Source organism: Lepidochelys kempii, chromosome 3, assembly GCF_965140285.1.
Source record: "Lepidochelys kempii isolate rLepKem1 chromosome 3, rLepKem1.hap1, whole genome shotgun sequence".
NCBI classification, from domain to species: domain Eukaryota; kingdom Metazoa; phylum Chordata; order Testudines; family Cheloniidae; genus Lepidochelys; species Lepidochelys kempii.
In genome coordinates, this window is record NC_136382.1 from 19,180,307 (window position 1) to 19,196,847 (window position 16,541).

Sequence of the window (16,541 nt, forward strand, 5' to 3'; positions counted from 1 at the left end):
ATTCCCAGACCAGAAAATAACTGTTGGGGATGTTGAAATGCCTATATGTATCCTTGGGGACCCAGCCTACCCCTTAATGCCATGGCTCATGAAGCCGTACACAGGCAGCCTGGACAGTAGTCAGGAGCTGTTCAACTACAGGCTGAGCAAGTGCAGAATGGTGGTAGAATGTGCATTTGGACGTTTAAAGGCACGCTGGCGCAGTTTACTGACTCGCTTAGACCTCAGCGAAACCAATATTCCCACTGTTATTACTGCTTGCTGTGTGCTCCACAATATCTGTGAGAGTAAGGGGGAGACGTTTATGGCGGGGTGGGAGGCTGAGGCAAATCGCCTAGCTGCTGGTTACGCGCAGCCAGACACCAGGGCGGTTAGAAGAGCACAGGAGGGCGCGGTACGCATCAGAGAAGCTTTGAAAACCAGTTTCATGACTGGCCAGGCTACGGTGTGAAAGTTCTGTTTGTTTCTCCTTGATGAAACCCCCCGCCCCTTGGTTCACTCTACTTCCCTGTAAGCTAACCATCCTCCCCTCCTCCCTTTAATCACCGCTTGCAGAGGCAATAAAGTCATTGTTGCTTCACATTCATGCATTCTTTATTCATTCATCACACAAATAGGGAGATGACTACCAAGGTAGCCCAGGAGGGGTGGTGGAGGAGGGAAGGAAAATGCCACACAGCACTTTAAGCACAGCACTTTAAAAGTTTACAACTTTAAAATTTATTGAATGACAGCCTTCTTTTTTTTGGGCAATCCTCTGTGGTGGAGTGGCTGGTTGGCCGGAGGCCCCCCCACCGCGTTCTTGGACGTCTGGGTGTGGAGGCTATGGAACTTGGGGAGGAGGGCGGTTGGTTACAGAGGGGCAGCAGTGGCAGTCTGTGCTCCAGCTGCCTTTGCTGCAGCTCAACCATACACTGGAGCATACTGGTTTGGTCCTGCAGCAGCCTCAGCATTGAATCCTGCCTCCTCTCATCACGCTGCCGCCACATTTGAGCTTCAGCCCTCTCTTCAGCCCGCCACTTACTCTCTTCAGCCCGCCACCTCTCCTCCCGGTCATTTTGTGCTTTCCTGCACTCTGACATTATTTGCCTCCACGCATTCGTCTGTGCTCTGTCAGTGTGGGAGGACAGCATGAGCTCGGAGAACATTTCATCGCGAGTGCGTTTTTTTTTCTTTCTAAGCTTCACTAGCCTCTGGGAAGGAGAAGATCCTGTGGTCATTGAAACACATGCAGCTGGTGGAGAAAAAAAAAGGGACAGCGGTATTTAAAAAGACACATTTTATAAAACAGTGGCTACACTCTTTCAGGGTAAACCTTGCTGTTAACATTACATACATAGCACATGTGCTTTCGTTACAAGGTCGCATTTTGCCTCCCCCCACCGCGTGGCTACCCCCTCAACCTTCCCCCCTCCCTGTGGCTAACAGCGGGGAACATTTCTGTTTAGCCACAGGCAAACAGCCCAGCAGGAATGGGCTCCTCTGAGTGTCCCCTGAAGAAAAGCACTCTATTTCAACCAGGTGACCATGAATGATATCTCTCTCTCCTGAGGATAACACAGAGAGATAAAGAACGGATTTTGGTTGAATGCCAGCAAACATACACTGCAATGCTTTGTTCTACAGTGATTCCCGAGTACGTGTTACTGGCCTGGAGTGGTAAAGTGTCCTACCATGAAGGACGAAATAAGGCTGCCCTCCCCAGAAACCTTTTGCAAAGGCTTTAGGACTACATCTAGGAGAACCGCAAATGCCAGGGCAAAGTAATCCTTTCACATGCTTGCTTTTAAACCATGTATAGCATTTTAAAAGGTACACTCACCAGAAGTCCCTTCTCCGCCTGCTGGGTCCAGGAGGCAGCCTTGGGTGGGTTCGGGGGTTACTGGCTCCAGGTCTAGGGTGAGAAACAGTTCCTGGCTGTCGGGAAAACCGGTTTCTCCGCTTGCTTGCTGTGAGCTATCTACAACCTCCTCCTCCTCATCATCTTCTTCGTCCCCAAAACCTGCTTCCGTATTGCCTCCATCTCCACTGAAGGAGTCAAACAACACGGCTGGGGTAGTGGTGGTTGAACCCCCTAAAATGGCATGCAGCTCATCATAGAAGCGGCATGTTTGGGGCTCTGACCCAGAGCGGCCGTTCGCCTGTCTGGTTTTCTGGTAGGCTTGCCTCAGCTCCTTCAGTTTCACGCGGCCCTGCTTCGGGTCCCTGTTATGGCCTCTGTCCTTCATGCCCTGGGAGATTTTGACAAAGGTTTTGGCATTTCGAAAACTGGAACGGAGTTCTGATAGCACGGATTCCTCTCCCCAAACAGCGATCAGATCCCGTACCTCCCGTTCGGTCCATGCTGGAGCTCTTTTGCGATTCTGGGACTCCATCATGGTCACCTGTGCTGATGAGCTCTGCATGGTCACCTGCAGCTTGCCACGCTGGCCAAACAGGAAATGAGATTCACAAGTTTGCGGTTCTTTTCCTGTCTACCTGGCCAGTGCATCTGAGTTGAGAGTGCTGTCCAGAGCGGTCAGAATGGAGCACTCTGGGATAGCTCCCGGAGGCCAATACCATCGAATTGTGTCCACAGTACCCCAAATTCGAGCCGGCAACGTCGATTTAAGCGCTAATCCACTTGTCAGGGGTGGAGTAAGGAAATCGATTTTAAGAGCCCTTTAAGTCGAAATAAAGGGCTTCACTGTGTGGACGGGTGCAGGTTTAAATCGATTTAACGCTGGTAGATTCGACCTAAAGTCCTAAGTGTAGACCAGGGTTAAGAGACAAACCAATTTATTTGAGCGTAAGCTTTCGTGAGCTACAGCTCACTTCATCGGATGGATGTAGTGGAAAATACAGTGGGGAGATTTTATATGCACAGAGAACATGAAACAATGGGTGTTACCATACACACTGTAATGAGAGTGATCAGGTAAGGTGAGCTATTACCAGCGGTGGGGGGGACCTTTTGTAGTGATAATCAAGGTGGGCCATTTCCAGCAGTTGACAAGAACGTGTGAGGAACAGTAGGGGGTGAAAATTAGTTTTACTTTGTGTAATGACACATCCACTCCCAGTCTTTATTCAATCCTAAATTAATGGTGTCCAGTTTGCAAATTAATTCCAATTCAGCAGTCTCTCATTGAAGTCTGTTTTTGAAGTTTTTTGTTGAATTGCCACTTTTAGGTCTGTAATTGAGTGACCAGAGATTGAAGTATTCACCTACTGGTTTTTTAATGTTATAATTCTTGACGTCTGATTTGTGTCCATTTATTTTTTTGCGTAGAGACTGTCCAGTTTGGCCAATGCACATGGCAGAGGGGCATTGCTGACACATGATGGCATATATCACATTGGTAGATGTGCAGGTGAACGAGTCTTTGATAGTGTGGCTGATGTGATTAGGCCCTATGATGGTGTCCCCTGAATAGATATGTGGTCACAGTATGTGGATTTTTCAGTCTTCTGAGTGACTTAGTTATACTGACATAGGCTGCTAGTGTAGACCAAGTGTCATCCAGTTAAGCCAAAGAAAAGATTGAATGTTAAGTACAGTCTGCATAAAAAGCAGCAAAATCCATTTTGATGTGGAAATGGCAGAAGTGCTAAATGACTTTTTTGTTTCCGTTTTCACCAGAAAGGTTAGCAAAGATTAGTAGCAACTGGACGTTTAATATAGTGGATGCTAGTGAAAATGAGATCGGTCAGAGGCTATCATAGGAAACAAACAAGTGAAAAATTACTTAGACAAGTTAGATGTCTTCAACTCACCAGGGCCTGGTGAAATACATCCTAGAATACTCAAGGAGCTGACTGGGGAGATATCTAAGTCATTAGCTATTATTAAGGCTACGTTTTAGTCATGGGTATATTTAGTAAAAGTCAAACAAAAATTCATGGCCCATGACCTGTCTATGACTTGTGCTATATACCCCTGATTAAATCTTGGGGGGTGGGTGGTGCAACGGGGGGTGGCCCGGGGCATGCTGTGGGCACTTGGGGGAGCGGCAGTGTACAGCCCAGGACCCCCACTGGTGCTGGTGTGGGGGCGGAGCTGGCAGCCTCCCTACCTGGCTCCATGCCTCCCTGAAGTGGCAATATCCCTTTCCCTCAGCTCCTAGGCAGAGGCATGGCCAGGCAGCTCTGTGCGCTGCCTCTTCCACCAGCGTTGGCTCCACAGTTCCCATTGGCCTGGGAGCTGAGGTATGTCCCCGTTTCCGGGGACCTCCCCCGCAAGCTAAGCACTACCCAGAGCCCTCACCCCCTCCTGTGCCCCAACCACCAGCCCTGAGCGCCCTCTCACACCCAAACTCCTGCTGCTGCTGCTGGGGAGGGGGGTGCGGTGACCCAAGACTGCCCCAGGAACAGCCAGTGTGGTTAGCCCAGGGGCTGCCTGAGCTGCTCAGGCGACCCCCAGGCCAGCCTCATCGGCCCCTACAGAAGTCCTGGAAAGTAACAGAATCTGTGACCTCTGTGACAAACTTGCGGCCTTAGCAATTATCTTCAAAAAGTCATGGAAGAGAGGAGAGATTCGAGAGGACTGGAGAAGGGCAAATAGTGACCTTCTATAAAAAGGGAAATAAGGACAACCCGGGGAATTACAGACCAGTCAGCTTAACTTCAGTACCCGGAAAAATAATGGAACAAATAATTACGTAATCAATTTGTAAACATCTAGAAGATAATAAGATAAGTAACAGTCAGCATGGATTTGTCAAGAACAAATTATGTTAAACCAACCTAATAGCTCTCTTTGACAGAGTAACAAGTCTTCTGGATAGTGGGGAAGTGGTAGAGATGGTATGTCTTGACTTCAGTAAGCTTTTTGATACTGTCTTGCATGAGTTTTTCATAAACTAGGGAAATACAATCTAGATGATGGGTACACTCTAAGGTGAGTGAATAACTGGCTGGAAAACTGTTCCCAGAGAGTAGTTATCAGAGGTTCACAGTCATGCTGGAAGGATTTAAGAAGTGGGGTCCGCAGAGATCAGTTCTGGGTCCTGTTCTCTTCAATATCATCATCAATGATTTAGATAATGGCATAGAGAGTTCACTTATAACATTTGTGGATGATATCCAGCTGGGAGGGGTTGCAAGTGCTTTGGAGGATAGGATTAAAAATACAAATGACCTGGACAAACTGGAGGAAATGGTCCGAAATAAATAGGATGAAATTCAATCAGGACAAATGCAAAGTACTCCATTTAGGCAGGAACAATCAGCTGCGCACACACAAAATGGAAAATGATTGCCTAGGAGGGAGTACTGCAGAAAGGGATTTGGGGGTCATAGTGGATCGCAATCTAAAGTATAACAATATTGCAAAAAAAGTGAACATTGTTCTGGGATGCATTAGCAGAAGTGTTGTAAGGAAGACAGAAGAAGCAATTCTTCCACTCTACTCTGTGCTGATTAGGCCTCAAGTGGAGTATTGTGTCCAGTTCTGGATGCCCAAGGTGCACAAATTGAAGAAAGTCCAGAGAAGAGCTACAAACGTGATTAAAGATCTAGAAAACATGACCTATGAGGGAAGATTGAAAAAATTGGGTTTGTTTAGTCTGGAGAAGAGAAGGCTGAGAAAGGGACAGGATAACAGTTTTCAGGTACATAAAAGGTTGTTACAAAGAGGAGGGAGAAAAATTCTTCTCCTTAATCTCTGAGGATAAAACAAGAGGCAATGGGCTTAAATTGCAACAAGGGCAGTTTAGGTTGGACATTAGAAAAAACTTCCAAACTGTTACAGTGGTTAAGCCTGGAATAAATTGCCCAGGGAGGTTGTGGAATCGCCACCATTTGAGATTTTTAAGAGCAGTTTGGACAAATACTTGTCAGGGATGGTTTAGATCAAGAGTGGCCAAACGTACTGACCCTCCGAGGCACTTACAATAATCTTCAGAAGTTTGAGAGCTGCAAGACGTGCACAACCTGCGCCGCAGGGCAGCGCCTGTCGTGATGCGGGGCTTCTTCTCTTATACACCCCAGCTGGGCTAAAGACCCAAGACCTCCCTCCCTGCAGGGCAGAAGCCATTAATCCCACCACCCCACCACAGGAGAAAAACCCCTAGTCCCACCACCCCGCTGCAGGGCAGAAGCCCCTCGCTCCCCCTTGCCCAGTCTTGTAGGTGGAGCATGGTGGGAGTATGGGGGAGGCTCTGGGAGCCACAGTTTGGCCGTGCCTGGTTTAGATAATACTTAGTCCTGCCATGAGTGCAGGGGACTGGACTAGATGACCTCTTGAGGGCCCTTCCAGTCCTACAGTTCTATGATTCTACATGTAATAGTTTTAAATATTGTGCTCATATGCCACATTCCAGTTGATTGTTAGCATAAGTAAGTGATGTCTAGAATTGCTTTTCTCTGTTTGAGTTTGAATGACAGCTACTTGGTATATGCTTGCCAGTTTAATTCCAATTTAACAATGTTGGTTTTCACTTTGTCATCCCTGTTTGTCTTGAATTAATTTGGAATGTAGATTTCCAGTCATGCTGAATCTTCTACCAAATGACTTTTCTGATTGGCTCCATGTGTTCATGGTTTTTCAGTTTACTTTCTTGAATAGTCTTTCTTCTCTGTTGTATTCAGTCTTTAACTTTCATTTAAGAAGCCCTGTATAAAAGATAGTTCAACAACAAGTCATTCTCAGCTACTGAATTTAAGGAATCAAAAATAGATTAAGACCCCAGGATATGAAAACAAAGTTGACTTGAATTGACATTGACCATTTTGATATTCTTTGTCAAATTTGTGTGATAGAAACACGTTACCAAACATAAGTTGTCTGCTTTATTGCTAGGAAAAATACTGAAATATGAAGTATACTTCTGAAATTTTGGGGGCTTATTTATTATGCACAATTATGCCTAGTCAAAGGAAGTTCAAATCAATAACTTAACGGTTGAATCTGGCATCAAAATAAATCAAGAGGAAGCATTTTGTAATGAGTTAAACCAGCAATTTTATTTATTGTAATACACAGCTTATTTTTGTATCTTTATGATTATGAAAATGGCAAGGTGCTTGATGGTAAAAGGGCATTTGAATTTCTGACTAAACTCTGTATTTTAACACATTCTTGGTAGTACTGGTTACTGAAATCACGTGTAGTAATTTTAGACATACCTTCTGATATTTAGACATATTCTTCCCACTTCAGGTAGTATATTATTAAACTTTTTTTAACCAAGAAACTTCCAATGTCTTTTTGTTGTTTGTTGAAGTGTACCAAGAGGTGACAGAACTCTAATATTAATAAACATCTTATTTTGAACAGATGCACCAAGTCTAATATTAGACGATAGCGAGGATGAAAATGCTTCATCAATTTTTGAGACGGGCTGTCACTCAGGATCACCAAAGAAACAATCGTCAGCTGCTATACATAAACCCTACCTTCATTTTACAATGTGAGTATATGCATTTCGCTGTGAAATTCATAGGAGATCTGAAACTCTAAGGTCATACACTGCTGTTTTGCACTTAGAATTCAAAGAAAGGGTTTATAAAGGTGCTTCATGGCAACATCTTCATATTTATATCTAAATGTGCTTAAAATACCAGGATATGTTTATGGAGAGATTTCTGTGTTGAAGCCTTTATGAGCAATTTTCTAAGCCATTCACACTCCTGTGAAGTAGTAAGAGTGCATAACTGAGCTGGTTAAATCTGTTTTGCATACTGAGCTCTATTTAGCTTGAAAGTTCTCCTTAGTTTAACTAAAATCGTTTAAATGTTTTATAATGACTTTGTGGTATTACCACCAGCCTATGGGTATTCGAGAGTAGTGTTTGGCCTTTGGTCCATAGCATTTTAAGAATGTAATTTCCATGTTTAGCCCCTGAGATATTTTTCAGACATTAGCTATGAATCTAAAATCTATGAATTTAAACCTGAATCTCCAGCTGTTTTAGTAAGGAAGCAAACATGCTGGTGCATTTTGGAAAATATGAAGTGTGCAACATATTGGCTGCTTTTTCTTACTGAGATGTACTATTGAGCTTCAGTGTACCAATATCAGTTATTTATATATGTTTATTGCATTTAAATCTGATACTACAAATTAGTTTGTTTCAGGTCAGATTTCCTTGTACACCTCTACTTCAATATAACGCGACCCGATATAACACAAATTCGAATATAACGCAGTAAAGCAGTGCTCTGGGGGTGGGGCTGCGCGCTCTGGCGGGTCAGTGTGACTGGCTCCGACACGCTGCTCTGAGTGGCTTGTTAAGGGTGCCGGGCCGGGGCTGAGGGGTTGGATAAGGGGCAGAGGGTCTTGGGGGGCGTAGGGGTTGGATGGTTCGGAGGTTCTGGGGTGGGGCGGTCAGGGAATGGGGGCGTTGGATAGGCCATGGGAGTCCCGGGGGGCCTGTCAGGGGGCGGGGGTGTGGATAGCGGTCGGGGCAGTCAGGGGACGGGGGGGGTGTTGGATGGGTCAAGGGTTCTGAGGGGTCAGTCGGGGCGGGAAGTGACTATTAATAACAGAAATGCTCGAGGCCAAAGCAAGTTCGATATAACGTGGTTTCACCTATTACACGGTAAGATTTTTTTTGGCTCCAGAGGACCGCGTTATATCAGGATAGAGGTGTATTTCAAAAAGCCTCCTCTTAATTTTTTCCTCATTCTGTGTGTTTTTCAGTGCTTTTTCTAAGGAAAGTTGCAGAGACATTGTAGGTTAGAATTTGTGTATTAAATTTGGATGAAACGCAACTGTTTATTAAGATGGATGCAGCAACAAAAACCTAGAAATGTTAATTTTAATATGAATTGTTTAGAGTAATATTTTATATAGAGTCTGTTGATGCCTATTTCACTAAAGAAAATGTGAGGCCAGTCAAGATAGAGCCATCTTGTGGAAGAAAGAAAATTTTTATTTCTGAACAGTGATGATTAAACAGTATTTGCAGTAACATGAACTTAAAAATAACTGATTAGCTTAAAATGGGATCTTGCTGTTTCCCTCAAGGTACATTGTCAAGCACTGCCGGCCCAAAATTCAGGTTTCAGCTGAAACAAAAGAGAAAAAAAAGGACACATTTTAACTAATTTTTAAATTTCATTTTACATTTTTTTTTGATGGATGGATTTATGACCTTCCCCATCAGATCTGTAAAGCGAAAGACAAGTTTTGTGTATAATGCGTGGCAACTAGAAAGTGATTGACTCAAAACTTAAACCAAGTAAAATTGAGTAATCTAGTTTCACTCTTCAGTCTGAATGAATTTTAAAGAGTAAACAGAGTAATAAAGAGAAAATTAAATTAATTTTAAAATTTAGCTTTCAAATCAAGTAATACTAATGGGATGAGACACTGCTTTAAACCCCTTCCCCCCCCAATACCTGGCTAGATGCCTTTAAGATTTTTGCCCTTCAACAAAAATACAGAGTAATTTGATAGACTCACATTTGCAACCTTTAAAGGAGTGTGTGTTCCCAACTGGAAGCTCATTTGTATGAAGTTTGCAATATACTGTATATACTCATTCATTAGCCCGTTCGTTCGCCGACCCCCCAAGATGAATAGGTACAAATAGTAAAAACTGTATGACCCTTTCATAAGCCGACCCTGTATTTCAGGGGTTGGCAGACTTTGGCTCCTGGCCCGTCAGGGTAAGCCGCTGGTGGGTTGGGACATTTTGTTTACCTGGAGCGCCCCACTTCCCCCAGTTTCCATTGGCTGGGAACAGTGAACCGCGGCCACAGGGAACTGAGGAACTCTGTGCCTGCAGATGCTCCAGGTAAACAAAACGACAATGTATTAGATATTCAATTCAATGATTTCATAGAGTTTAAAATCATCAAATTTTGGTGTAGGTCTGTTTATAAGCCGACCCCCGCTCTTTGATGCGTCACTTTTTACCAAAAATATTCGGCTTATGAACAAGTATATATGGTAAATATTAAACTAGATACTAGACCCTAAATCAGTAAGGTGCTTCAGCATTTTCGTAAATCCTTTTAAATCGATGGGACTTAAGAATGTACTTAACTTTTAAGAATGTTCTTAAGTGCTTTGCTGAATCTTGGGGTCTTGGCAGTTACAAATGCATTGGCATGAAATAAACAGCCCCTGTGCAATATTTTTAACTCTGAAAACTGACGAGTCAATTTCACTTTGTTCTTAGAGCAGACAAAATTACTTAGATAATTTTATATCTTCACCTACTATCACTTAACCCCCCCCCAGAAAATAAACAGCAAAACTTCCTTTTAGAGAGCTGACAGGTACTTCAAAGGATGAAAAATATTGTCTTTTTGGTTTTTCTGGGCTGCTAAAAAGTAACCTTTGTTAGCTAAAGCCTTGCTACACACATGACTAAAGCTAGTGTTTATATCCGCATCCGATCCGCAATCCACAAAAATTATCCGTGGATTTGCAGCGTTCTACTAACGGCTGCACAGGGCTATGCCAAGCCCCCAACCTCCTATCGCTCCCCACTTCTCCCCAGAGACCTCCTGCCCCACAGCCTGTTACTCCCCTATTATATTTCCTTCCCTGCTCTGGACAGGGAGTGTACAATCCTGGGCCCTCGTATGCAGGGCTGCCATCACAGTGCGGGGTTCAGACACTCCTATGCAGCTGTGATGGATCTAACGCACACAGACCCGGCCGGGACAGACAGTGGCAACAACTACTCTCTCCACAACGCTTTCCCTTGCTGCCTGCTAGTTTAAAGTACAACTACACCTCTTTCAAAGTGGTTCTTGGCTCACTCCCTTCTGAGAGTTATAGTTTCCCTCCTCCATCCTAGCAAGCTGGGGACTACAACTCACAGATTTCCCAGCGGACTATTGCCACATATTGCAGCCCGCTGCTGCGTGATTCAGAGAGCCAAGCTGGAGCTTGAGAGCTGGGTGACAGCTGCTCCATTTGGGCGGGTGTGTAGAGCTCTGCACAGATACACAATTTGTATCTGTATCCAAGCTGCAATCCGCAAAAATGCAGTACTCTAAAGCCGCATTTTTAAACACATGCAAACTCTTGTGTGAACCTTTAAATGGCTTTAAGAGTGATTATATTGATTTAGCTTCTCTTGGTAAGGAATAGATTTAAGACAGTTGATTATAATCTAGGATTGCATCATTTTAATAATACCCACACAGATTTTGCACTGATTAATTAAATCAGTTTCTAATCAGTTACACTGTTGCAACTGTGTGTATAGACAAGACCTAAGGTAATCAGTGCTGGAACTGAGGCATGCCAAAGTTAGCACAGTACAATCATTGTAGGATCTCCAGTAGAAGATCTCTATTATCATAATAGTTGACAGGTTTCAGAGTTGAGATGACATTTTAAAAAAGTCTAAAAGAATTAAAATTTTAAAAATTACTAAATAAAAGCTGAAACACCAGGAACTCTGTATAGATAAACATATATGTATACATAATGATGCATGGTGATATTTTTAAAATATTACTTCTGTTATAGGTCTGCTTACCATCAGCCAACCTCTTATAGGCCAAGATTACTGCTATCAGGAGAGAGAGGTTCTGGTCAAACTTCTCACCTTGCTCCAGCACTATTGCACTCTCTTGAAAAATTCTCTGTACACAGGCTAGATCTGCCAGCACTTTATTCAGTTAGTGCCAAAACACCTGAAGAATCATGTGCACAGGTGAGTCTACATAATATCTGAGCATCATAGAGCATTGATGCCAGCTCTGGTTTTATTCAAGCTTATTTCCAATAAAGTATGATATGCACAATTATGGTCTTTTGGATAAAAGACAGTGTGCATGTGCCATTGCAAGCTAAAGCAGAGGAACATTCTAATATGCTAACATTAAAAACCTTTTGTTAAAGTTTTTATAGTTTTATAATTAGGAATTCTGATTTTTCTGTTGATGCTGCATGTAGATGGCAATGACACTGAATGTGTAAACAGTTTTATCTGTCTTGGTAGTCGGATAACAGCAGAAGGTTCAATATCTGAAGAAGTCATATGTTAGATCAGTCTCAAAGTCCTGCTTGGGCAGCAGGATGTCTGTGTGACAACTAAGACAAGACATGTAGTCAATTCTGTGTTGAACATTCCTATGTGGAGCAGAACAGAGCCGTTAAAAACAGTTAAGGAGAGTAAACAAAAGTTTTCATAATCAGAAGTTATGGTGTATTCTTGATGTCCGTTTGTTTGATTTTTGTCACAAATGAGAAAATATTTGACTGATCCTGGAGATTTGCAGTCTTGCATCAGGTGAGAACAAAACTGCAATAAGAAAAGGAGTACTTGCGGCACCTTAGAGACTAACCAATTTATTTGAGCATAAGCTTTCGTGAGCTACAGCTCACTTCATCGGATGCATACAACTGCAATAGTGGGGTTATGTCTAGCATGCAAAAGAAGATAAGTTTTCATAGAAAATTTGTAGAGCTGAGGTTGAAGGAAGTGGAGCATTAGACTGACCACAAATGAGTTTGGAAGATGCAATTTTGAGGGATTTAAGAAGGCTAAATTCTCCTATACTGATTCTTGCCAAAGGAAGACGACTTGCAAGGGACTGTTAGAATGGACTTCCATCTTCATGTGCCGCCACACCTGCATTATAGCCGTGCAGTACCTTGTAACTTCTGAGGAAAACTGGTTTCTATAGCTTTGTTTGAACTGTGTGTGCACAGAAATCTGTTTTCATTGACAAGGAAATAAACACATAAAAGTATTCATGAAAGCTTTTTAAAATAGTCAGATTTATTATTTACATCCTATGTTCCTAAAAAGTCTGAGAGTCACTGTTTGGGAGTTTGGGTTAATAGTATTCAGTTGATACCTTATTCATCTGTGTGAAAAGAAGATTGAGGAGGAGATAGATATGAAGGAGAGGATACTGAGATTAAGAAAGGAAGTGAGAAGTGAATAGGGCAGAGTGTGGGTGGGGGTAAAGGTATATGGAGTGAGGACCCACTAGATGTGCACCTACAATATGATGTGATCGTAAATGTATTTTTATGAGATAACCCAGAACTGGAGAACATGACTTTTCTTGAAATCTTTCATTACAAATATTACTCATGCTTATAAGAAGCATGAAAATCAAGTCTAATTACTAAAATATTTTTATGGCTTAAGAATACTGTTTTTTCATTGAGAGTTGCTTATGCCTGATTCCATTTGATATCTAGATCTATGCAAGACAAAAAATTGCTTAAAAGTATTAAGGTTAATGTTAAAAGTGTATTAGTAACACAAGGGTAAAATGTCATGTAATTTTTTTAATCCTAAATTTACTCCTATGTACTCTAAGCCTTAACTTTGTTTTTAACATTTTTTTTCTTGGAATTTCCTTGTCTTTTACAAATTTAAAATTTCATGTATGATCTTTAAACCTGAAACCCAAAGGGAATGCTATCATGCAATATTTCTGATGATTTGAAAATATATAATATCTACCTTAAATATTTTGTTGTAATTTTAACTGTTAAGGGCAGATCCTTTGCTATGCCAGAATATACAGGCCAGTTATGGTGAGTTTACAGCTATTTTGCTGTGCCGGAGCAACACAAAGCAACTAAGGTGTTCAGGTGAATGACTTTTAATTTGCAGTTGATTTATTGATTAGAATACTGGATTAGTGTGCCTATGGTTATGGGAAGGGAAGGCAGGGGAAGCCAGTCCCTGGGTCTCAATACCTCTGTGCTGTGTGGGCCTGCGCTAATGGATGTGCTTGTAAATTCTCAGAAAAGTCATTCTATACTCAGTAGGGCTGTCAGTTAATCATAGTTAACTCAAGTGATTAACTCAAAACAAATTAACTCGATTAAAAAAATTAATCACGATTAATCGCAGTTTTAATTGCACTAGTTAAACAGTAATAGACTACCAATTGAAATTTATTATAAATATTTTTGGATGTTTTTGTGCATTTTCAAATATATTGATTTCAATTACAACACAGAATACAAATTGTACAGTGCTCACTTTATATTAGTTTTGATTACAAATATTTGCACTGTAAAAAGATAAACAAAAGAAATTGTATTTTTCAGTTCACCTCAACAAGTACTGTAGTGCAGTCTCTTTATTGTGAAAGTGCAACTTACCTATGTAGATTTTTTTTGCACTCAAAAACAAAACTGCAAAATTTTAGAGCATAGATGTCCACTCAGTCCTACTTCTTGTTCAGCCAATTGCTCAGACAAGCAAGTTTGTTTACATATATGGGAGATAATGCTTCCTGTTTCTGAAAGTGAAAACAGGAATTCACATGGCACCTTTGTACTGGCATTGCAAGGTATTTTCATGCCAGATATGATAAACACTCATATGCCCCTTCATGCTTTGGCCGCCATTCCAGAAGACATGCTTCCATGCTGATGATGCTTGTTAAAAAAAATAATGCTGTGACAGAGTTCTAGGTTGGAAACCCTGAGTCAGCACTCTGTTCACAGCAGCTCCAATCAGGCATAGCAGATTGGAGCTGATGAGACAGAGCTGTGCCTAGTTAATGGGTGGGCCAAGGCAGAAAGGCTAATTAAGCCATTAGCCAGAGCCCACACATAGGCACAGGAAGGAAATGAAAAGGAGGGAAAGCAGGCAGTGAGAGAGAGAGATTGCTCTCCCCCTGCTTGTAAAGGCGCAAGGTATTCTATGAAGGTGGTGGGACGCAATTATAAATAAATTGCACAGGGCGCTGAACCAGCTTTGTTGACTGAGACAGATGCAGGACCAAGGAGGCCCTGTTACAAATGCGTTAATTAAATTTGTGACTGAACTCCTTGGGGGAGAATTCTATGTCTCCTGCTCTGTGGTTTTACCCACATGCTGCCATATATTTTGTTAGGTTTCAGAGTAACAGCCGTGTTAGTCTGTTTGTGTTATGGCAGCCTCGGCTGATGACCCAGCTCGTGTTGTTCAATTTAAGAACACTTTAACTGCAGAGTAGACAAAAGCAAAGAAGTTACCAATGTGAGATTTCTAAAGATAGCTACAGCACTCGACCCAAGGTTTAAGAATCTGCAATGCCTTCCAAAATCTGAGATGGGTGAGGTGTAGCACATGCTGTCAGAAGTCTTAAAAGAGCAACACTTCAATGCAGAAACTACAGAATCTGAACCCCCCCAAAAAGAAAATCAACCTTCTGTTGGTGGCATCTGATTCAGATGATGAAAATGAACATGCGTTGGTCCGCACTGCTTTGCATCATTATCGAGCAGAACCTATCATGAGCTTGGAAACGTCCTCTAGAATGGTGGACAAAGCATGAAGGGGCATACAAATGCTTAGCATATCTGGCATGTAAATACCTTGAAATGTCAGTACAACAGTAGCATGTGAATGCCTGTTCTCGCTTTCAGGTGATTTAAATAAGAAATGGGCAGCATTATGTCCTATAAATATAAACAAACTTGTTTGTCTTAGCAATTGGCTGAACATGAAGTAGGACTGATTGGACTTATTGGCTCTAAATTTTATATTGTTTTGTTTTTGAATGCAGTTATGTAAATAAAAATTCTGCATTTTTAAATTGCACTAAAGAGATTGCACTACGGTACTTGTGTGAGGTGAATTGAAAAATACTATTTTTGTTTTTTAACAGTGCAAATATTTGTAATCAAATAATATAAAGTGAGCACTGTACACTTTGTATTCTGTGTTGTAATTGAAATCAATATATTTGAAAATGTAGAAAACACCCAAAATATTTAAATAAATGGTATTCTATTGTTTAACAGTGCGATTAAAACTGCAATGAATTGCAATTATTTTTTTAATCGCGCGATTAATCGCAATTTTTTTTTATTGTTTGACAGCCCTAATACTCAGTAAATGGTGTAAATTTGGGGAGGTACAAGAGGCACTGTATTTTTCATACTTAACAAAGGGATTGAATTTATGAAAATGGGGGAAAAAAAGAATTGAAGCATGTGTTGAGAGAAACTCATACCAAAAATTGCATATTATTTGTAAACAGATACCAGAAATAAGAGTGAGTTGAATTTTAAGGCTGCTGATCTTGACAATATATATTTAGTCGTTTTAAACCTTAATTTACACATGCCAATTAAGGCAGATAAAAATGGTAGACAGAATCACTAGAAGGCCACTGAAGTCTTTCACCTGTCTTATAGTAGGAAGTTTCTGTTTTGTTGCAATGTTGTGTGTGTTACACACGTGCACATACACACACGCACATACACATTCTTTTCATTAAACAATCTGTGTTCTGTGCACACATTATCAGTTTAGTGTGTGGCTGGAGTCCCATAATGCTGTTAACAAGCAGCTGTGTGGAAGAGAAGCTTCGCGGAATTATCACAAACAATTTATGTGTGTGATAGCTTTATTTTTAACATTACATTCAACACCTAAAAGAGGGCATGGCTGGAAGAAGTAAACAAGTAAGGCCAAAGTTCAGATTCAAAGCTGTAATGTTGTAAAAAAGGAATGGCATCCTTATCTCTCTCTCTCCTGATTGGAGTCAAACTTAGGACCAGAAAGACAATCCTTAAGTTTCAGAGTAACAGCCGTGTTAGTCTGTATTTGCAAAAAGAAAAGAAGTACTTGTGGCACCTTAGAGACTAACAAGTTTATATGAGCATAAGCTTTCGTGAGCTACAG

The 16,541-nt window shown here is 41.6% G+C and overlaps 1 protein-coding gene across 7 annotated transcripts in view; it reads left to right on the forward strand.

Moving 5' to 3' along the window:
• The window catches only part of ATAD2B (ATPase family AAA domain containing 2B), a 177,561-nt gene that overhangs the window by 92,639 nt on the left and 68,381 nt on the right, over nucleotides 1-16,541 (forward strand). For all 7 annotated transcript variants that reach the window (XM_078852056.1, XM_073335846.2, XM_078852053.1 and 4 more), the window contains 2 exons: nucleotides 7,259-7,391; nucleotides 11,417-11,603. In XM_078852056.1, coding sequence (XP_078708182.1) covers nucleotides 7,259-7,391; nucleotides 11,417-11,603 — 320 coding nt within the window. The remainder of the gene's footprint in view (nucleotides 1-7,258; nucleotides 7,392-11,416; nucleotides 11,604-16,541) is intronic.